The sequence below is a fragment of the Heteronotia binoei genome, chromosome 14 (genome assembly GCF_032191835.1).
Source record: "Heteronotia binoei isolate CCM8104 ecotype False Entrance Well chromosome 14, APGP_CSIRO_Hbin_v1, whole genome shotgun sequence".
NCBI lineage: Eukaryota > Metazoa > Chordata > Lepidosauria > Squamata > Gekkonidae > Heteronotia > Heteronotia binoei.
In genome coordinates this window covers 55,408,890-55,432,744 of record NC_083236.1, presented here as the reverse complement: position 1 = coordinate 55,432,744, position 23,855 = coordinate 55,408,890, and the positions used below count along the sequence as shown (strand labels likewise).

General features: G+C 45.7%; 1 protein-coding gene across 1 annotated transcript in view; it reads right to left on the bottom strand.

Annotated features, from left to right (window-relative positions):
* The window catches only part of TENT4B (terminal nucleotidyltransferase 4B), a 63,064-nt gene extending 49,676 nt beyond the window's left edge, over positions 1-13,388 (bottom strand). Inside the window, exons 1-2 of the mRNA XM_060253916.1 lie at positions 13,032-13,388; positions 12,650-12,866 (exon numbers count right to left, since the gene is read on the bottom strand). Of these exons, the coding sequence (XP_060109899.1) occupies positions 12,650-12,866; positions 13,032-13,356 (542 nt within the window). The 5' untranslated portion in view covers positions 13,357-13,388. The remainder of the gene's footprint in view (positions 1-12,649; positions 12,867-13,031) is intronic.
* Between the last annotated feature and the right edge of the window lie 10,467 nt (positions 13,389-23,855).

Here is a 23,855-nt window from a genome sequence, read left to right as displayed (position 1 = left end):
GAGCCACAGCCCCTCCCAAGAAATGTTTTATACTAATGGTGTCGTATAGCATAGCGATCACATTTTTATTCCAGATTTCTTCCAAGGAGCTCATATTTTATTTAACAACTGTTATCCTGCCTTTTCCATAACAGGGATTCTCTCTTCTTCCATAAAACATATAAGGCCAGTTGGACTGGGGCATAAAGGCCAAGGATGATACAGTTAAAACCAGTCTCCCAAATTCTAGTTCAATATTCTACCCATCGCTTATGGATTATGGAAGGACACATTAAGTGTGATTTTTAATTTGAAAAGAAACTGAACACCTGTCTCAACAGATGGAACTTTCTGGTATTGCACCGATCAAGAAATGACCACAATGGTTCTTGATAGTGTTCTGGAAGTACTGGAGTGAGCTACAGTCAAGCGGAAGAAAACACACATTGTGCGTAAGGTATACTGTGATGCTGACTTATGGTGAGCCCACAAAGTCCTCCTTCATGGGGATTTCAATGCAAGAGATGAGCTGAAGTGGGTTCATCATTGTTGTCCTCTGTATAGCAACCTCCATCTTCCTTGGACATCACCCATTTAAGTACAAACTGTGGCTGACCCTGCTTAGCTTCCAAGCTTCAGGCAAGGGGGTGTCAAACATAAAGTTTGGGGTCCGAATCAGGCCCCCAGAGGGCTCCTATCAGGCCCCTGATTAACTGGCTGTCATCTGCTTCCTTCTCCCTATATCTTGCTTCCTTCTGCACAATAGCTTGCTTTGCAAGGCTTGCTCAATTGCACAGGAGCAACCTCTATTTTCTCCGTTGGCTGAGGCGCCTCCCTTGGGGAGGAATAGCTTGCTTTGCCAGGCTCCCTCAATTGCACAGCGGAACTAACTGAGCCAAGCCTCTCTTCCTTCTATTGTATGAGGCTCCTCCCCCCAGTACCCTGGGGAAGGAAGGAAAGAGTCAGAGCTTCCTTTGCCCAGTTCCCTAGATCCCATGGGAAAATAGTAAGAAAGCATCTTTAAGACCAATGAGTGCTAACATTTTAAGCATGTTTTAAGTTTTTAATATATATGTGTGTGTGTGTGTGTGTGTGTGTGTGTTTGTCTGTGTTCTTTATAAAATTTGTATCTCTGCTACCTAATCTTAAATAGGTACACCCGTGGCCCGGCCCAAGAAGGCCTCATTTGTGCCAGATCCTTCCCTCATAACAAATGAGTTCGACTCCCTTGCTCTAGGCTGACCTATCAGAGCTGCTGTATTGTGCATGTGTGTAAAGGACAGTGAAGTCACAGCTGACTTACGGCTGTCCCAGCAAGGGGCTTTCAAGGCAAATGAGAAGCAGAGGTGGTTTGCCACTGCCTTCCTCTGCACAGTCTTCTTTGGTGGCTCCCCATCCGAGATAGTTACAAATTCAGCCCCCAACATCTTCAGCTAAAAGATCTCAAGCAACACAACAACACTTAGAAACATCGCTAAGAAAAAGATGTTCTCAGTTTAACCCATGCTTAAGGAGAAACAGAGCAATTAACAGACTCTACATTCATTGCCTTGTGATGGTAGACTCTCAACATCACTCTCCAATTCTGACACGTTTATTGCCTTTGCTGTTTTTCCACGCAACTGATGCTATCCAGACCAAACTTGTTATCCTTTCAATCTGCTGATGTTGCTATTTTGCCAATGGATTCTAACTTTGTATTATTTTGCATGCTTAACCACTGCGCACCAGCTGTACGTGGCACTGTTCACTACATCCCATTTCAGAGAATCACAGAATCATAGAGTTGGAACGGACCTCCAGGATCATCTAGTTCTAGTCCAACCCCCTGCACAATGCAGGAAACTCACAAATACCTCCCCCTAAATTCACAGGATCCTCATTTTATCGTCTGACGAAGTGTGCATGCACACGAAAGCTTACATTTGGAATAAAACTTCGTTGGTCTTAAAGGTGCTGCTGGACTCCAACTGTTCAACATCACCTAGGAAATGTGGAGACCTGCAGCCACTCAGTGAATGCATACAGGGGAGAGCAAGAAGCAGCAGAGGGAGGGCAAGGAGGTGGGCAGGTGCTCCTCCATCATGCAAAGATTCTGCTACAACTGAGAACACCCCCCCACCCCCGAAACAGCCCCCAATTGACACTGATGGGATCAAATGGAGACCAAGAAAACAGATGAGAATCTTTCCTCAAGGGAAATATATACTGCTGGTCTTTTTCTACAAAAAAGCCCTATGTGAAACAATGGTGATTTCAGGGGCACAGTGGGAACCAATTTCTGATTGAAAAGTGAGAAAGGAGATACTCAGACATCACCTTTGCCAATATATACATCTAGATGAGTGTTCGCTGCATTAAAAAAAAACAAACAGCATTCAACCTAGACAGTTAGGTAGCTTGTCTTACATATACCGTCTAATGCTGCATTAGAGCACCATAGCATTTTCCTCCAGACAACTAATGTTCAGACAAAGGCTAGAAGCCAAGAAAACAGCCCTGCCTAGCATTATGTATGTTTCGCAGTTAGAACACAGGCTACAGAATCAAGACAGACACTCTCAAACTTTCTGCACCTACTTGCTAAGTAACTGCATGCAACTTAAAAGTACAAGAATCTTGTATCAGTTAACAATACACTAATATTTCATCATTCACACTTGAGTTTTTATAAATATTTAGCAACAACAGGTTGTATTTCTTGGTCATTTTGCACTTTTTGCAGAAGAAAACCATCTGCCCTAGGTACCCGTTTCTCCTCCTCTTTGCAACCCACCGGCAAGAGGGCTGTGAACCCACCCATGAGTCTCAAATCTGACCCACATTTTGAAAACTACTGAATTAGGGAGCCTGTATTAGTCACAGCAACATCTAATCACATAGCTGCACCTGCAATTTAGTTTACAAAACAGAGCTCAGTGGAAGAAAAATGCTTTAAGCAAATGTTCATAAACATTTATGAACTGGAAGAGATGCCAGTCAGTTCCTCAGACTAGCGAACAGCAGCTGCCCCATCAATCACTCTCCAGGCACCAGTGTCAGCTGTTGACGATCAATCTCCTCCAAGCTCTCCTCCTCCCATCTCAAGAGTTTGAAGCAGGCTCCGGAAAGAACTTTCAGAGCAAAGACATGAGGCACGCCGATGCTTCAGATCTCTCAGCCCTGAGTTCTAGCAGAGTCACTGCCACCCAGGGAGCAGGCTGATTGCGACTCTCATATAGCTTCCACCCAGGACCTGGTAACCTTGTGGAAGCAATAAGTCTATTCTCTGGCTTGCATCCACGCTCCTTCCTGATCCTGACCTGCTCGATTTCATTGGCACCCTGACCTTGTGGTTTTGGACATTGACATCTGATTCCAGTTTGTGATTCTGCATTGGTGACTTGGCTCCTGCTTGACTTCCTGGACTTTGACTTTGGACTGGCTTTGGACTCCTGCCTGCCTGCACCATGAGAATGTGACAGACTGCTTCCACCCACACGCTCACTCCACAAGATGGATGAGGAGGCAAGCATAGGCTCTGGGCAGCTAGCAGCTTTGCTCACTCAGGTACAGCACCTCACTCAAATGGTGGCTCACCTGCAACAGCAGCAGCAAGCCACTGTCACTGCCCCACCCAAGTTCCCGGTGCTTCTCCCAGAGAAGTTCACTGGGAAGGTGGAGGAGTTTCCTGCATTCCTGGCACAGTGCAAACGGTATACTGAATTACGTGCCAGAGACTTCCCCAACGACAAGACAAGATGTGCTTCATTGTCAGCCTCTTAAAGGGGCAGGCAGCTAAATGGGCTACCCCCTTGCTTCTAACCCCATCGCCCCTGCTGACTTTCTGGATCATATGGCGGTAGCCTTTGCTAACCCCCAGCAAGCAGCCACCGCCAATCGGAAGATCCGGACCCTGAAGCAGGGTAGGGACTCGGTTTCCCAGTACTCCACCGAGTTCAAGCTTCTGGTCCAAGACCTGGCCTGGAATGAGGCTGCCCTCATGGACCAGTATATGGAGGGGCTGGCTGACGAAGTTCTTGATGAGCTGGCGCGAGTAATCTGACCAGCCACACTGCAAGGCCTAATCACGCTGTGTCTCCGCATCAGTGGCTGCCTGGAAAGCTGCCGCCAAGTGCGAAGCAGCGTCCGTCCCTCTCAGCTGCCCTGCCGCCTAGCGACGGTGACAACCCCGATGCACACCAGTCCCGAGACTGATGACCCCGAGCCCATGCAACTCGGGGCTGAACAGCCACAGCTCACCCCAAAGAAAAAAGCACAGCACTGCTCACAGAATCTCTGCCTGTATTGTGGAGGGGCGGGGCACTTCTCTGGCTGCCCCACCAAGCGCACCCAGTCCAGTACCGTGTCACTGCTGCCAGTAAAAGACCAGCCCCAAGTCTGAGAGGACCCCCCGACTTGGGGCACCTAGCCAGGTCCCCTGAACCCTACGTTACCAGCCAGGGCTCGTTCCTCGTACCGATTGTACTCAGCTTGCCGGACAGGTGCTGGCTGTTCGTCTATGCCACGGTCAACTCCAGGGCAGCCCACTGCTTCGTCAACGTGGCTTTTTTGAAGCAACACCAGATCCCGGTGCAGGACAAAGACACCCTGACCCTGGTCGAAGCCATCGACGGGTGCCTCCTCCGCTCTGGTGACCCAGGAGACCCACCCAGTCACACTTCAGATCCAACACCATCACGAGCAAGTACAATTCGATGTTGCTCGCATGCCCCACTTTCCCTTCATTCTGGGACTCTCCTGGCTCGTAAAGCACAACCCCCTAGTGGACTGGACACAGGGAAAGCTGCGCTTCAAGGACCCTTGTCCTCACCAGGCCCAGTCACCCACCCTGGCCATCGCCACCCCGGCTGTTGGTCCTCTACTTCCCCCAGCCTACACAGATGTTGCCGATGTCTTTGAGGAAAAGGGGGCCAACCAGCTCTCCCCGCACCAGCCTTATGACTGCGCCATCAATTTGGTACCAGGGGCACCCCTGCCTATGGGGCGGCTCTACCCCATGTCCGAACCGGAGCTAGCAGCCCTGTGATTCTGCATTGGTGACTTGGCTCCTGCTTGACTTCCTGGACTCTGACCTTGGACTGGCTTTGGACTCCTGCCTGCCTGCACCCTGAGAACGTGACACCAAGCCAAGTTAAGCAGACTAGGCAGAAAATTTCTCAGACCGATTACATAAAAACAGTTATCTCTTCAGCCATTGTGGCTTGTTGCTACTTTTATTCACCACCTGAAAAACAAACATCTCAACAGCTTGGTGTCCACCTATACAAACTATACCAGTCGCTGAAGAAAAGAGACAGAAACTCCCTCCACTAAACACGATTAGGTCCATGAAAGTCGTTAGACATAAGCCAAAGTTTTCCACATTTCCTGTTCACAGAAACCCATCATCCATACCAGATGATTCAGTTAGTGTTTTAGTTGAGAGCTCCTTTTTTATTTTTTTGCGTAAAAAGAATCTGCTCTGATTAGACGTCACCTAGAGTATTGTGTTCAGTTTGGGACAATGCAATTTAAGGAGGATATAGACAAGCTGGAATGTATACAGAGGAGGGCAATGAAGATAAATGATGAAGGGTCTGAAGACCAAGTCTTACAAAGAAATGCTGAAGGAGTTGCGTATGTTTAGCCTGGAGATGAGATGACTGAGAGGTGATATGATCACCGTCTTCAAGTACGTGAGGGGCTTCAAGCCTTTGTCATATAGAGAGGATGGTGCGGAGCTGTTTTCTATGGCCCCAGAAGGTTGGACCAGAACCAATGGGTTGAAATGAAATCAGAAGAATTTTCAACTAAGCTTTAGAAAGAACTTCCTGACATTTAGAGCAGTTCCTCAGTGAAACTTCTTTGGGACATGGTGGGCTCTCCTTCTTTGGCTGCTTTTAAACAGAGGCTAGATGGCCATCTGACAATGCTGATTCTGTAAACTTAGGCAAAACTTAGGGAGGAGGTATTTGGGAGTTTGCTGCATTGTGCAAGGGGTTGGACTAGAAAACCCTTGAGGTCCCTCCCAACTCTATGATCCTAATTCTAATCTGCTGCACTGTATTCACTTCCTCCACTGGTGAACAAGCGGATTATTTTTCTGTTCTGATATCCAGTGTTACCCCGAAGGCCCCATTTTCACAATTTTCATGCCACTGCACAGTAGCTTGATTGGTGCTTTGCTAAAACAGCAATACTGGAAGCTTTACTCACAAATACATTTTGGAGAAGCAGCTTTCTGGTAAATAAGTGCCAAGTGATGAACTCAAAGTCCAAATGTTAAGCTTGCAAAGACTGGAGGATAGGTGGCACATACCAAACCGGGAATAACTCACGATTACTCAGCTTCTAGCTTGAACCCATACAGTTGTGCTATCTCTACTGAATAGTTTTAAGGTAGGAATTAATCTGAGACTGCTGATCAAAGTTATTCACGTGTGGAGTCACAGTTTAACAGAACACAAGGGATGACAGAAGGAGATATTCCGATACCTGTTTTCAAGAGCAATCTGTAATTTTAAACACCTGTTAACTTTTCAGTCTTTAGAAACTGATTTTGACTGAAAAGCAGTTGAATGTTTAAAATTAGTTTAGCTGACAATCAATATGCCTGAGAGACTCACCGTTTCCCAAGCTTGCTTCAAAATCACAGACAAAAAAAAAATCAATACACATGACCTGGGGTGGAATTCTAGCAGGAGCTCCTTTGCATATTAGGCCACACACCCCAATGCAGACAAACCTCCAAGAGCTTACAAAAAAAGAGCCTTGTAAGCTCCTGGAGGGTTGGCTACATCAGGGGTATGTGGCCTAATATGCAAAGGAGCTCCTGCTAGAATTCCACCCCTGCACGTGACCAACGAAAAGGGGTCAGCGTGCCTTCTAACATTCCAGAATGCCAGACTATCTATCTCGATATTCTCAGTTCTGACTGGCAGCGGCTCTCCAGAATCTCAGGCAGAGGAAGGACATTCCCAATAATTGAAATGGCAGCTTCAGGTACTTGAACCTGGGACCTTCTGCATGCAACACATACAAAGTTCTCTCCACCACAGTTACATTCCAATACAAATTTCTCTAACCAGGGCCAAAGGCATGCTACTATTAAATTCAGCGAAATTACAATTAAATTACAGACGTATCCAATCTAGATGGCCCATATCATCAAATCTTGGAAGCGAAGCAGGGTGGGCCCTGGTTAGTGCTTGGATGGGGAATCACCAAGGAAGCTGGGGGTCTCTATGCAGAGTCAGGCAATGGCAAACCACCTCTGTTCATTACTTGCCTTGAAAACCTTACAGGGATGGCGATATGGCAGCTGTGTCTTGACGGCACTTTCCATATTTTTTTAAAAGGTAAGACAAAGCCTCACACGCATTCAACTGTTCTTCATGTAAAGCTTACTGTACCGGGAATCACACTACAAGCCCACCTGTGACGGGCAATAGACCTCGAAAGTCTTTCCCGGACATGCTGCAAAATTCTTAGGAGTAGAGATATAAAGAACAGAATATGGGGCCTTCTTCATTCAGAGCCCTTCCCCTTCAGAAAACAGAATGGTTCTCTTCCGTCTGTGGGCAAATTCTGCTCTCACTGAAGAATCCATTGGCTGGTCACTCCCAGATCCACAACACAGACCTAAGCAGACAGCTGTGTCATTGTGAAACACTGAAGCAGTTTATTTAAATTGGAGCAAGGTTCTCCAGAACATAACACTGAAGAAGTGAGCAGTGAGGGCTTTTTTTGTAGCAGGAACTCCTTTGCATATTAGGCCACACCTCCCTGATGTAGCCAATCTTCCTGGAGCTTACAGTAGGCTCTGTATAAAGAGCCCTGTAAGCTCTTGGAGGATTGGCTATATCAGGGGTATGTGGCCTAATATGCAAAGGAGTTCCTGCTACAAAAAAAGCCCTGGCAGTGACTCACAAAAGCTTTTACCCTACTAGAAATTCTGTTCAGGTGCTACCTGGACTCTTACTCTTTTGTAATAAAACTGCACACTCAAAGATGACTAATGACCGCCTTTATCTCTTCAGTTTTGTCCATTGGACTGTTGAAACTACTGTAATACTTCATGTTATACATACACAAAATAAGATATCACACAATCTTTACAGAACGGAAAAGCAAATACTTGTACTCTGATGCAGAAGTACACACATGCATACAGATGTGAGCATGAACAACAGTTAGTCCAAGTTAAGAGCTAACAAGCTGTACCCTTTCTTCTTTGTTTAAATAGAGAATGTGTCCTATGCAGCTATTTCTATTAAGACACATACGTAATTATTTACCTTTCAGCATTGCACAATTTTGGTATCTGGTTGCCACCTGTCTAACATCAGAGGCTGGAGGCACTCAAAGCAGAGCATCAGAAAATGACCAAAGTCACCAAGGTAGGTTTGCATGGAATTAGGTAATCCTTAAATATTCCAATTCCAAAACCTTACAAGGCTGTACAAAGGGTGTTTTTTTTGTATCAGGAACTCCTTTGCATATCAGGCCACACACCCCTGATGTACCAAGAGCCCTGTAAACTCTTGGAGGATTAGCTACATTCAGGAAGTGGGGGGGTGGAAAGATGCCCAGCAAGGCTTCTGATTGGCCACTGGAGATTTGTTCGGTTGTGCAGATTTTAAAGAAGAGTCTGGCTGTACATATGGTCTGTACATATCCAAGAAAATTCAGAAAAGCAACACTAATTGTCAAAGGGCAAAGTCAGCAATAGACAGGCGGAAAAGAATACTTATCCTTCCGTATGTCTACAATATTTCAAATATTTTATTTATTTTAAAAATAATATTTTACTTTTTATTGTCCTCTACCGCTTTTAAACATCTTTGTGATGCACCTTGAGGCTTTTTTTTCTTTGAGAAAGACAGACTACAAATGCTGTAAATAAACTATAACTATGGGCCATGAATGCTCTATTGCTCGTCAAGCCTATATTTAAAAAAAAATCCACAAACAGCTCTATGGAGTTACAACAGCACCTGAGTGTGAAAATGAACATCTGCATTCTAGAAGGCTGCTATAGTTAAAAAAAATTATTTACCAGAGAGACCACCTAATATGACTCTACTGAAGAGAGGCTAAAACGCAGCTCAGAAGTCACGTGGCTCTTTCACACATATTGTGGGGCTCTCGAAGTTCCACCACCCCACTGGCCAGCTTGGAGAAAGCATTTGTTTCTTTAAATCATTTCTCCTAGCCGAGCCATCTAACATCTTGGAGAATGCATTTAAAGTTGCTTTCTTCCCATCTTTCTTGCTGCTCTGCACACACACACACAAGCATTTGAGTGACAAAGATTCTTTTTAGAGAACACAGAAGCGCACACACACACACAAATGAATCCTTGCAAAGGACCAAAGAGGGATGCAGTTCCTGGGTAAGAGCTGCTGGCTCCACCAGATGAACAGTCCCTGTACATGATGCTGTTTATCAGGCGTACTGTGGGTAATGTGCCTCCCAGGTCCACACGCTGCCATGTGCTGGAACACGTGCTGCGCCAGACAGCTCAGGGTGGTGGCTGTGACTGCAGGGCCAGAAGGCCTCGGCTGTCAACCTCTCCCTTTGTGCAATGCGTGCATACCTGTCACTGTGGTATTTAAGAGGATGCGGAGCAAGCAAGGTGCATGCTTAATAATATTTTCCCACAAAAAAGGAAGAAGGAGAGGAGGAAGATATGCACCAGAGCAGCTCCCCACCCTTTTTTATAGGGCAATGAGCAATGACAGTATAAAGACCCACATGCCTACATTTTCCAGAAGCAGCAGCTAAAGATTCTTCCCCCCACCCCTTTTTGACGTAGACACAAATCATCTACAAGCACGGGCTGAGGGCAAAGGAAAAGGGTACGCCATACCCCATCATGACAGATAGTCTTTCTAACCAGAACATGCTCTTTTTTTTTCCCCAATGGCATGTGCTTCCAGCTTACATATTACCACACAGCACTTTAGAGGGGCTTCACCCTGAGCTAAAGGCATCACCCACCCTGCTGCCAAGCAGAAGGGAAAACGTCACAGTTGAAAACACAACCCTCCCAGGCCGCCCTCTTGTTTTAACCATCGCCAAAGCGTATGCAGTCCTTCCCAGTGATTATGCTCCCCTCTTCCATCACTCACATACCCCCCAACAGCTAACAGGACACCCCTAACTCAGCCAGAATCAAACCTCAGAAGCTGGCCCACCTCAAAAACGTCAGACCCATAAGCTCTTTGGAACATGAGCGCCCTGCCCTGCCAGAAACCAGCCCCCTCCCAATCTCCTCACCCCACCACACCTCATTAACACTGCACACTGTTGTCTCCAGCTGCAATCTACTTCAGCCCCCAAAACAATGCCATATGCCTCAATGAGACTACCCTGCAATACATTTTCGACAGAAATGAACCAGCGTCTAGACACTCACTAGTAGCACCTGTGCTACTTCAGAAACCTAGAAGGAAATCTGAGCTCTGGCCAACTTGCAACTCCCCTTTGAACGTTTCTCAGCAACAACCTCAGAAGCAGAACTCAAACAGAGTCAGACTTCAGACTTGGAAATGTATTTGGAAAACCAAGGGATCAGTGCCCTGAAATCTAAAAAGAAAATCTGAAGAAAGAATGAGAGAACATGACCACAAACCAATGCAGCAGGCAACTGCTTTGCTACCAAGTCACTCCATCTGTGTCCCGTATATGCGCAACTAGGCAATGGGGGCCTGGAGGTCAAAAGAGGTAACATCCCCTTCAAAAAGCCTTGCAAAAAGAAGTCCTTTTGCAAAAAAAAAAAAAAATTAATAACTTTTTTAAATGGGAATTTTTTTTAAATTACAAATGAAAAACTGTTTTCAATACCTGTTCTGAAAACGCCCCCCCCCCCAAAGCACCCCATCCACTGAAGCCATTCTGATGGGGAAGGGGGTTTCATTCTTCCAGGGTCAACAGCAGCTCTCTTTCCCCTCTGTTCCCCACTCACCACCAGAACCATATTCCAATACTGTTCCCTTCCTTCCCCCCCTTCCTTTCCCAAAGGTATGCTTTTTAACTAGGCCTCCATCCTGTGCAGTTTTTTTAAAAAAAAATCACACACACACACAGTCTCCTCACTCTGCCACTCTTTGGCTGTAATTTGTCAATAAACAAGTGTAATAAAATAAAATCAGCCTCCCCCCAACACTGGCTCTCCACACCCCAGCACTCCTTGGCTACCATTTCTCTTTTTAAAGAAAAGGATGTATACATAAAATAAATCCAACCCCCATCTCCTTGGCTGCAGTTTCTTTTTTAAAAAAGGATGTACAAATAAAATAAAATAAATCCACACACACCCCACGCCTCACTCCTTGGCTGCAATTTCTCTATTTTTTTTAAAGTACAAATAAAATGAAATAAATCTATGCCCCATTACCTCGCCCCCACCACTCCTTGGCTACAGTTTCTCTCTTTTTTTAAAAAAGGATGTACAAATAAAATGAAATAAATCCACCCCACATCACACCTCACCCTATCACTCCTTGGCTGCAATTTCCCTCTTTAAAAGAAATGTACAAATAAAATAAATCCCCCCTCCCCATTGTCACCAACACCACTCCTTGGCTCTCTTCCCCCCCCCCCCCAAAATATCCTCACCCCACCACACCTTGGCTACAACGTCTGGTCCAGAGAAGCAAAAAAAAGGACTGTAGCAATACCAAGAAAACAATCCCCCCCCCCCAAAAAACCGACAAATAATCACACTGTCTCCTGTCAATCTCCTCACCTCACCACTCCTTGCTGTAATTTCTCTCTCACTCACACTTTTTTAAAGGATGTACAAATAAAATGAAATAAATTCACCCCCACCCCCATCACACCTCACCCTATCACTCTTTTGCTGCAATTTCTCTCTCTCTCTCTTTTAAAAAATGTACAAATAAAATGAAATAAATCCATCAACCCCCCATACCCCAGCACTCCTTGCCTGCAATTTCTCTCTCTCTCTTTAAAGGATGCACAAATAAAATGAAATAAATCCATCACCCACCCGCCCCCATCACCTTACCCACCACTCCTTGCCTGCAATTTCTTTCTCTCTCTTTAAAGGATGCACAAATAAAATGAAATAAATCCATCAAAACCCATCACCTTACCCCACCACTCCTTGCCTGGAATTTCCCACATTTTTTAAAAAAGATGTACAAATAAAATAAATCCCCCTCCCCATTGTCCTCATTACACCACTCCTTGGCTCTCTTCCCCACCCCCCCAAAAAATGCAAATAAAATAAAAACCAGCCCCCTCCCCCCAAAAAAAATCTCTCCCCACCACACCTTGGCTGCAACGCGTGGTCCAACGAAGCAAAAAAAGGCTATAGCACCAAAACAACAAAAAAATTTACTATTACTATTTTGACCTCTCTCCTTGAATAGAGAAGGGTTAGCATGTCTAGATACATCTAGATACACCGGCGGGGGAGGGCGGGATATAAAAATAAATTTATCTTATCTTATCTATGTAGCTTAATATCCTTCCTATAACATGTATGTAAGTATTTGCGCCTGTTTATAACTCGTTCCCATAAGATTAATTGTATACACATATTAATACGGATATTTACTTCAAAATTAATAAAAATATATATATATTAATTGAAAGAAAAAAACAAAACAAAACAGGGACAAACAACCCCCTCACGGTCTCCCGTCCATCTCCTCACCCCACCACTCCTTGGCTGTAATTTCTCTTCTTCCACGGCGTACCGGTGTAGGCGGCCTCCTCGGGCCCGGCTGGCGGCCTTCCCAGGGGCCCGTCTCCGCGGCTCTCCCCGGCAGGCCCCGCCAAGAAGAGGCTGTAATTGAGGCCGAAGGTGCTGGCCTTGTTGTCGCGCTTCCTCTTGTTGCTGGCCGACGAGGAGGAGGCGGCGGCCGAGGCGGGGTTGGGGGCCGACGGGGAAGGCGACGGAGGAGCGGAGGAAGGCGAAGGAGGAGAAGAAGCCGCCGCCGTCGTGGGGGAAGGGGCGGCGGGGGTCGCCGTGGAGGAGGCCGCGGCGGCGGAGGAGGGCGGCGTGGCGGCTCCGCGCGGGCTCCGGCCTGGCCAGGCGGCGTTGGCGTGAGGCGGCTGCGGCGAGGCCTGCCTGCTGCTGCTGCTGCGGGGGTGGTGGTGGTGGTGGTGGTGGTGGCGGTGCGGGTGGTGGCCGCTGCCGCCGCTCTCCAGGGGCAAGAAGTCGGGCTGCGCGTCGCTGCTGCTGCGGCCGCGGGACATGCCGGGCGAGGCGGGTGGCGGCGCTGCCGCGGAGGCGCTTTGCTGCTGCTGCTGCTGGAAGTAGAGATGGCGGACGCCTTGCGTGGTCTCCCAGATCTGCATCCACAGGCGGTTGGAGGGCCCGAGCTGCTCTGGCTGGAACCAGGCGATCCGGGGATCCATCAAACGCGGACCAGGCCCGCCGCACCTCCTCGCTCCCGTCGTCTCCCCCACCGGCCTAGGAGGCCGAGAGCCCCGCGGAGGCTCCCAGCGTTAAGGGCCGGGGAAAAAAGAGGAGGAGGAGGTCGGGAAGCCGGGCGAGGCGAGGCGGAGAAGGGCGAGTCCTCCTCAGCGGCGGGTTCTCCCTCGCGTCGCCCGCCCGCCTCGCCTTGCCAGCCCTCAAATGTGGAAAGCGGGTCCGTCGGCCTGGCTGGCTCTGCTGCGCCTCCTCCGCCGCTACCACACGGCAGCCCCCGCCCCTGCCTGCCTGCCGGCGAGCGAGCCAGCCAGCCAGCGAGCGAGGCGGGGCCCTGCCGAGGAGGACGGAGGAGGAGGAGGAGAAGGCGGCCGCCGCCGCACGGGCCGCGCGTAATAAAGGCGTGCGAGGGAGGGAGGGAGGCCCAGGCGGCGGCGGCGGGCCTGGCTGAGGAGCGGCGGTGGCGGCGGCCTGGGTCTAAAAACGCTGGTTGCCAGGAGACCTTAGGGGGGCCCACCCACAACCGTAAGGCTGTCCTTTCGTTTTTGTAATAAAAAGAATGTCATTCGCCTCATGATTTCACTTACAATCGACATTAACATCTCTCTATCTATAGGTATCCAATTGTGCAAGAGAGGATTTTGTGGTAACATGTTGTTATTGGTAAGCAGTGTTCCCTCTAAGCTGCAAAGTCTTGTGAGCAAAAATTCTACTTTGTGAGCTACTAGTCTTCAGTGACTGATGCTTGGCACAGGGGGACTACCTTGACTTTTTTAGTATTAAACTTGTGAGCTACTGGCATTAAAGTGGTGAGCTACTGCATAAATTATTGTGCTCTGGGATCATTTTTCCTGAGCCAAGACAGAAATGTGTGAGCTGGAGGCTAAAAATCTGTGAGCTAGCTGACGCTACCCAGTGGCAGACTGGGTCTAAAAACACTGGTTGACTGGTTGCCAGGAGACCTTTGGGGGGCCCACCCACAACCATAAGGCTATCCTTTTGTTTTTGTAATAAAAAGAATGTCATTCGACTCATGATTTCACTTACAATCAACATTAATATCTCTCTATAGGTATCCAAGTGTGCTAGACAGGATTTTGTGGTAACATGTTATTATTGGTAAGCAGTGTTCCCTCTAAGCTGCAAAGTCTTGTGAGCAAAAATTCTACTTTGTGAGCTACTAGTCTTCAGTGACTGATGCTTGGCACAGGGGGACTACCTTGACCTTTTTAGTATTAAACTTGTGAGCTACTGGCATTAAAGTGGTGAGCTACTGCATAAATTATTGTGCCCTGGGATCCTTTTTCCTGAGCCAAGACAGAAATGTGTGAGCTGGAGGCTAAAAATCTGTGAGCTAGCTGACGCTACCCAGTGACAGACTGGGTCTAAAAACACTGGTTGACTGGTTGCCAGGAGACCTTTGGGGGGGAACAGCCACAACTATAAGGCTATCCTTTTTTTCGTAAGAAAAAGAATTTTATTCACCACATGATTTCACTTACAATCAGCATTAAAATATATATATCAAATTGCGATCGACAGGATTTTGTGGTAAAATGTTGTTATTTGTAAGATAAGTCACAACTGGTGGTAACCAGTGTTCCCTCTAAGCTGCAAACATTGTGAGCAAAAATTCTACTTTGTGAGCTACTAGTATTAAACTTGTGAGCTACTGGCATTAAAGTTGTGAGCTACTGCATACGTTAGTGTGCTCTGGGATCATTTTTCCTGAGCTAAGACAAAAATGTGTGAGCTGGAGGCTAAAAATCTGAGCTAGCTCACGTTAGCCAGTGGCGGACTGGGTCTAAAAACACTGGTTGCCAGGAGACCTGGGGGGGCCACCCACAACTATGAGGCTACCCTTTTATTTTTTATTTTAATAAAAAGAATTTTATTGAACAAATGATTTCACTTACAATCAACATTAAAATATATACGTATATATCAGATTGTGATAGACAGGATTCTGTGGCAAATTGTTATTATTTGTAATACAACTGGTAACGTTCCCTCTAAACTGCAGAGCCTTGTGAGCAAAAATTCTACTTTGTGAGCTACTAGTCGAAAATGACTGGTGCTTGCACAGGGGACTACCTTTACATTTTAGTATTAAATTTGTGAGCTACTGGCATTAAAGTGGTGAGCTACTGCATAAATTATTGTGCTTTGGGATCCTTTTCCTGCACTAAGACAAAAATGTGTAAACTGGAGGCTAAAAATCTGCGAGTTAGCTCATGCTAGCTCAGCTTAGAGGGAACACTGCTGGTAACCAATGTTCCTTATAAGTTGCAAAGCCTTGTGAGCAAAAATTCTACTTTGTGAGCTACTAGTATTAAATTTGTAAGCTACTGGCATTAAAGTTATGAGCTACTGCGTAAATTATTGTGCTCTGGAATATTTTTTCCTGAGCTAAGACAAAAATGTGTGAGCTGGAGGCTAAAAATCTGTGAGCTTGCTCACGGTGAGGAGAAAGGCCCCGTGCGCCGCTGCAGCAGAAGAATGGCGGGCGATGCCAGGCCCGGCACAACCTCCTCGCCTCAGCTCAACTTTATTACCTTAAAAAAAATTAAAAATATATATGTTCCCTTTCTGTGTAGAGACAAAACAGTTGTCGCTTTTCGGGCAGCCTCACCTTAAATGCACCCAGAAATTTTTTTAATATTTTCATTATTTTATTGAACGTTCCCTTTTCGTCGATACCCTCTGTGTAACCTGCCTTGAGTCCAGGGAGAAAGGACGACTATCAATAATGTAATTCTTTTATTCGACGCCCTGCTGTCGATAATAGGTAACCAACAACATAAACCCAAGGTTACTGTAACCAAAATTACTAAAATGCATACATGGTTTATTACAGTAAGGACGGGCAAAACCATAGAAATAATATTCACAGAAAATAACTCTCGGTCCGATCCTTGCAAATACAATTCACGGTATTCCCGTAGAATTCACAGTATTCCTGAAGGTATCGATGTATCCCATACATGTAGCAATGTTCCATCTCCATAAATCCCATGAAAATGTGTGCAATTTAGTAATTTTGATCACAGTAACCTTGGATTTATGTTGTTGGTTTCCTGTGTGACCTCTCTCATTGCATGTTGTGTCAATAATAGGTGGTAGTTCAGTTGCACCTGGTTTATGGCGACCCAATTAAGGCTTTCAGTCAGTTCAAAATATAATTTTAATTGTAAAGCAGCCTCGCCAGCATTAGAAATATTCTAAATAAATAATAAAATGGAATTCTTTAAAAAATTGTTAAAATAGGCACCCATTAGGGGCATAACCTTTCTAATATTCTAAATACATAATAAAATGGAATTTTTTAAAAAATTGTTAAAAGGCATCCGTTAGGGGCATAGCCTTCCTAATGTTTTGTTATTGGGGAGGGGGGTAAATAAATTTTAACTTTAAACCAGCTAAATACGCAAACCATTCTCTGATCCCCAAGTATAGACGCAATTCAGAATAACCCACATATTCTTTTTATTTAGTGTATTTCTAGACAACTTTTCAGATTTCTTTAAAAAGTTCAAAAGGCAGATGGTAATGGGGGGGGGGGGAACGCCCCAGGATAGTTGTAAAAGTAGGTGGGCACCAGCTATGCTCCCTTTTTTCTTTCCAAATAATTTGAGCAGTAATTTATTTTATTTAATTTATACCCTGTCCTATACAAGAAGTGCAAGAGTCCTATGGCGCAGAGTGGTAAAAGCTGCAGTACTGCGGTCCTAAGCTCTGCTCACGACCTGAGCTCGATCCCGGCAGAAGCTGGGTTCAGATAGCCAGCTCAAGGTTAACTTAGCCTTCCATCCTTCTGAGATCAGTAAAATGAGTACCCGGCTTGCCAGGGGGGAGTATAGATGACTGGGGAAGGGAATGGCAAACTACCCGATTAAAAAAGTTTGCCATGAAAACGTTGTGATACGACGCCACCCCAGAGTCGGAGTTGACTAGTGCTTGCCCAGGGGACTACCTTTACCTTTTTACCCCACAAGTGGACTCAGGGTGACTTACAATAAAGTATCAAAAGGCCAGCCTTATTCCACTTAAAAATAATTTAAATTGCATATTTTTATTTTTTAATCCAGTTTCTAAATTCTCGTACTCTCATCCTTTTAGGTCCAAAGTTCTGACTGGTTCTGAAAATATACCCTCTCACTACAGTGTACAATTTCTTAAAAATCATAGGCATACATGCAGCGCCCTTCCCCTCTTGCCATTCTGATGGTGTTTCAGGACACTGAAATTTGGCCGTAGACAACAGTCACTCACAACGTGAGGATGTAATCCAATCCCACACCAAACCACTCTGCAAAATGTTTTTACTTGTGCCAAAAGGGCTCCCTTCGCCTCGTTTTCTTCACAAAAATTTATACTGCCCAATCATCTTAAACCAAGTCTTGGCCTTCAAGATAGCTCACCTTTTTAAAAAAATAAAGATTTTACGGTATCAAAATCACCATTGTTCTTTTATCATGAGAGCCAACGTAATGTGTCGGAGTAGGATTTGGGTGACTTCGGTTCGTATCCCACTCTGCCGTGGAAGCTCGCTGGGTGACCGTGGACCAGTCACACACACTCAGCCTAGCCTACCTTACAGGGTTGTTGTGGAGATAAAACACGAGAGAGAATAACAGTGTGGAGAGTCAGGATATAACAAAGAAATAAAAATCATATGGGTTGTAACTAGAGATTAAGTTTATTCTGGCCTCAGATTCAGCAGGAGCTCACAGTAGCGCAGCTCCTGAACCTTTCTAACAGGGCCCCGCCTCCTCCTCCCCACCTATTTTGTCCATTGAGTCGTAGATGCAGCTGCTTAATCCCTGGATTAGGAGAGCCAGCCAGTCACCAGTTTTGCCATGCCCCCAGCAGCCTGGAGAAGTCCGTGCCACCCTTTCCCCACTGTGATTTTTCGGTGACTGGTGGCTTGCTGGCCTTTTGACTTTGGGGGGAGGGGCAGGAGAGCCCCAGGAGAGTGAAGCCTGCTTGGGCTGGCTGGATCTCTTGCCAGCCCAAACAGGCCTCATTTGCCTGGGGCTCTCTTTTCTTGCGTTGGGTTGCTTTTGACTGGTGTAGTGGCCACCTTGCCAATTCAAGGTGCTATTGGTGGTCTTTAAAGCCCTACATCAGGGGTGTCAAACATGTGGCCCGGGGGCCAAATCGGGCTCCCAGAGGGCTCCTATCAGGCCCCCAGGGCAACTGGATGTCATCTGCTTCCTTCTGCACAGTGCTGGATTAAACCCTGTGGAGGCTCCTAGGCAGTCAAAATCTCAGGGGCCCCCTCGCAAATTATCTCAGAGTTGGAGAGCCCGCCCCACCACCCATGGCCCCTGCTGCAGCCACCTTCTTAAAAGCCCTTTTTACTAAACTGCGTGGGAGAGGCAGAGAGAGGCAAACTTGATGATGACGCCAGCAGCAGCCGCACCAGGCAAGTCAGGCAGAGAGTGGCTCAGCTGCTGGCTGCAAGTGCAGGCTGGGAGGACTGCAAGCAGGGGGATAACCTGGGGGGGGGGGTCCAGCCCAGGGCCCCTAAAGGTGTGGGGGCCTCATAGGCCAGTGCATACTTGGCCTAATTGTTAATCTGGCCCTGCTTCTGCATAACAGCTTGCTTTGCCAATTTTGCTCAATTGCACAGGAGCTACAGAGCAAAACCTCTACTTTCTCCATTGGCTGAGGCTCCTCCCTCAGGGAGGAAGGGGGGAGGCAAAACTTGCTTTGCCCGGCCTTTGAATTGCACAGCAGAGCTACTGAGCAAGTCTCTCTTCATTCTATTGGCTGAGGTTCCTTTCCCTCTGTCCCCTGGGGGAAGGAAGGAAAGAGACACAGCTTGCTTTGCTCTGTTCCCTGAATCCCATGGGATAAATACAAAGAAAGCACCAGAAGCTGCCCTTTCTAGGACAACCTCTGCCAGAGCTATGGCTAACCCAAGGCCATTCCAGCAGCTGCAAGTGGAGGAGTGGGAAATCAAACCCAGTTCTCCCAGATAAGAGTCTGCACACTTAACCACTACACCAAACTGGCTCTCTACACATATTATGTGGGTCTCAAAGCCCCCACCACCCTGTCAGCTGGCTTGGAGAAGGCTTTTGTCTATTTAAATCACTTTTCCAAGCCAAGCCAATTGGCAGCTTGAAGAATGCATTTAAAGCTTCTTTCTTTCCACCTCTCCCTCCCTCTTCCCCATCTATTTGCCTTCCTTCCAGCTCTCAAGCATCTGACATTTATTTGATGTGGCTTTTACATTAAGCAAGTTTGGCCACCCCTGATTTAGACACCAAAGCATCCTGATTGTATCTCTGAGAAGCCCTTCCCCCATACTTATATACATTTGCACAAAGAATAAAAGGGAACATGGAATGGAGACTTCCAGAAAGCGTCTCAACCATCATGTCAAACCGCCGCCAAAGTGCCAAGTGTCAACATAAAGGCCATTGCAAGCCAACAACTCCTGCATGGTACAGATCACGTTATCTCTGTTTCATGCATGTATACCACATCTTGATGTCATTTAAAGTCCTTTCCATTTAATAGTACATTTGTGATGAATTGCCCTCCAAAGAAATGGCTTTTCACAAATTAATTCTTGGATGGTATCCCAGAAGGCACTCAGCAGTACTCCCAAGACTGGAGAAAAAATGACCAGCTAACAAGCATACATTCTGGCTGTTCTCTACAGCTCTGTTGTTTACTAGGTGAACTGGAGGGAGAAAAATTGGGTTAAAAACACCCAGCTCATGTACACAATTTAACAGTAGCTTATCATGGATTGAAAAGGAATTAGGACATATACCCCTGGATGAATTCCAGCATATCTACTACAAGGATTGATTTTGTTTACAAGCTGTGGTATTCCCGATACAGACCTGTAGACAGCCTATCACCAATTTTGACATTCCATTATTCTTTACAGCAGTGAGACTTAGGTTGCTGGTTGACTGAAAAAGCCTCTCTTGCCCACACAATGCAGAAGGTTCTCGAGAAATAAACACGAGAACCAAGTTAACTGGCGAAGGGAAGAACTTTTCGTTAAAGTTGCTCAAATCCCATCAGATAAAATGAAGCGAGCATTCCCTTTCTCCCACCCCCCCACCCCATTAAAAGCCTCACACAGATTCTCCATCTCTGCACATAGGATCAAAATAGCTTTGAACAGATTGTGACAAACATTTTTTTACTGTGTCGACACTTGACTTTTCTTCAATACCGTGCGGCACTTCCCACAACAAGAGACAATTAGCAGCAGCAGATACTGTTAACTTACTTTTTTGTTTCTATTTAGCGACATGAAAGTGACACCCGTTTTGGCAACATGAAGAGGCAGAAGCTCTACGCCTCCACAGATACCATGAAATTTCCTTGATTCTTGACAAGCCTCCAAAACAATTAAAAGATGGGTCAATGTGGCATAGAGTGGTAAAGCTGCAGTACTGCAGTCTGAGCTCTCTGCTCACGACCTGAGTTTGATCTCAGCGGAAGCTGGGTTCAAGTAGCCGGCTCAAGGTCGACTCAGCCTTCCATTCTTCCGAGGTCGGTAAAATGAGTACCCAGCTTGCTGGGGGGAAAGTGGAGATGACTGGGGAAGGCAATGGCAAACCGCCCTGTTAAAAAGTCTGCCGTGAAAACATTGTGATGCGACGTCACCCCATGGGCTGGTAACGACTGGTGCTTGCACAGGGGACTACCTTTAACTTTTTAGATGTTTAGAGGAAAACGTTCTACCTGGAATTCATACACCATCCTATACATTTCTGGGTGATATTCAGGATGGGCATTGCTTCTGCACATTTTCCATTACATGACCCCCCCCCCCCTCCAAAAAAGATGAATTTTTTATTCGAAAGGATCAAGGGACACGGGAAAACAAAGACAGCAATTCTGAACAGCCAACCACTCGTTAATCTCGACGAGGACCATATGATTTCCGCCCATGCAAAATATGCAGAGCACCTCTGATAGAGAGCTGCCAAGAGGATGTACTTGTGAAACTAGGAATGTGGCCAACGGGATGTGATTATCACATCCAAAGAGGTGCAGTTACTTCCTCATGAATTCCTGGGAACTCCTGTCAGATGGTAACCAGAACATCCCTGCCAGATGGTAACCAGAATGCCCAATCTCTCATTTTCTGGAATGCGGCACAAAATGTCAGCAATGTAATTTGTTTAGATGCAGACTCTTTCCCTTTTTGGTATAAATGTCTTGTTACTCTCGGTATTAATAGAGCAGAAGGGTGCATCTTGACAGATTTTTAGCCTGGAAGGTCAAAAATCACATACGACAAAGGCCTGTTGTGACACTGGTGGATGGGAAATAAAATATACACCTGGGCTGCGATCACACGTGCTAAATAATGCAATTTCAATCCACTTTCAAACTGGATTTTGCCAGTTCACACAGTAAAATCCAGTTGGAAAGTGCATTGATTTGGACTGAAACTGCATTATTTAGCATGTATGATCACAGCTATAGTATATATGGATCAAATACCTTCAACACAGGGAAAGCACCTGTTACGAGATCCATGGATAACTCTTTTGTTGTTGTTCAGTCACACAGTCGAGTCCGACTCTTTGCGACCCCATGGACAAAGTCACACCAGGCCCTCCTGTCTTCCACCATCCTCCGAAGTCTGCTCAAATTCATGTTAGTTACATCAGTAACGCTGTCCAGACATCTCGTTTGCCGTCCCCTTCTTCTTTTGCCTTCTGTCTTTCCTAGCATCAGGATTTTCTCCAGTGAGTGCTCCCTTCTCATTTGGTGGCCAAAGTATTTGAGCTTCAGCGTCAGCATTTGATCTTCCAGGGAACAGTCAGGGTTGATTTCCCTTAGGACTGACTGATTGGATCTTCTTGCAGTCCAAGGGACTTTCAAGATTCTTCTCCAGCACCACAGCTCGAAAGCATCTATTCTTCTGCACTCGGCCTTCTTTATGGTCCAACTCTCACAACCATACATTACCACTGGGAATACCATAACTTTGACTATACGGACCTTTGTTGGCAGGGTGATATCTCTACTTTTTATTATACTTACTAATAAAAAGTAGATATATCACCCTGCAACTCAGCTTCTAACAAATCATGTGCAGAACATTTATACAAACAAGAACCTGGCAAATGAAAATGAACAGATTCACAGAACACGTGTAAACTTTTAAAGCGACTCTTCAAATGAGCTTGATACGAAATGCCAGATAAAAATGTTACTAAACGTACCAAATAACTTGCTCATTCCAATGTCACCTCATGTCATGTTTTTAAAATAATTCCGATGGTTTCCAAATTAAGCATTACTATGTTAAAAAGTTCTTCGTATATAGGAAGGCATCTTCCTTGTCATACATCCTTGTGGCGAAGAATTTTAAAACGCTGGCTTTCCCATTACACAAGCTTCGTTCGATATCCTCATGATCCCCATTATGTGCATTTTAATTTTTAAAAGTATTTTTTAAAAAAACCTTTATATTTTTAGTACAAAAATAGTTGTCTTTGAGGCGATTTCCATGACTTTACCATTTCAAACTCTAGCAGACTGTACATTCTACTGGGCAAAAAAGTCAAATGGCCTTTTTAAAAAATCCATCCCAGTTGGAAAAAAAAAAGTAGACATAATATCATGCTTGACTTTTGTGAAGTATTCTAAAATGCCAATCTGAAGGGCAGGATGGAAACAGTTCGTATCACAAAAAGGTAAACAGAGGCAAGTATTAAGGATTATTCTGCACAGAACCTCTGCTATATAGACACCTTCAAAAACTGTGAGTAAAATCCTGTAGCTCTTTGTGTCTAGAAGGCAAGGAACAAGACCCTGCATAACTAATTAAGCTGTTCAGATTTCTTCCTCACAGACAGCTGTACCAGGACACAACGATAAAACCCACCAATTTCCAGGCAATACAGATATAGTGATCAGAAATACACCTGTATTAGCTGGAAATCGGTGGATTTTTTTCCCCAACTGAGCAGCCGTGTTGGTCTGAAGCAGTAGAACAAAGTAGGAGTCAAGTGTACCTTTAAAACCAACAAAGTTCTGAATAAAACTTCGTTGGTCTTAAAGGTGTACTTGACTCCTACTTTGTTCTAACGTTAAATATGGTTAGGCTAAACCAGAATCAGCATACTCAGTTCTGACCAGTGTTGCAAACTCTGGTTTGAATTAACCACGGCTTAATGTTAGCATCAAACAGACCCTAACTGCAGCATGATTATTTCTGAAAAGGAAAGGTGTACGCAGGGAAAAAAACGCATGAGTGTTATCCCAATTTGCTGACCATGTTTAGCAGACTGAGAACTTTGTATCTACCCCAGGACTTCAAAAGGAGAATTGGAAAAAATCCCAAGTACCCAGTAACTTAGAAATATAGTGTGCTGACGTCCAGGGAACTCAAATACTAATATTGTTCTAGGCAAACCAGTCCTAGAAAGTTTGATTCTGGCTCTTCAAGAAACCAAAGTGTCATACAGGATCCAGCCCTGACTTAAGGGCA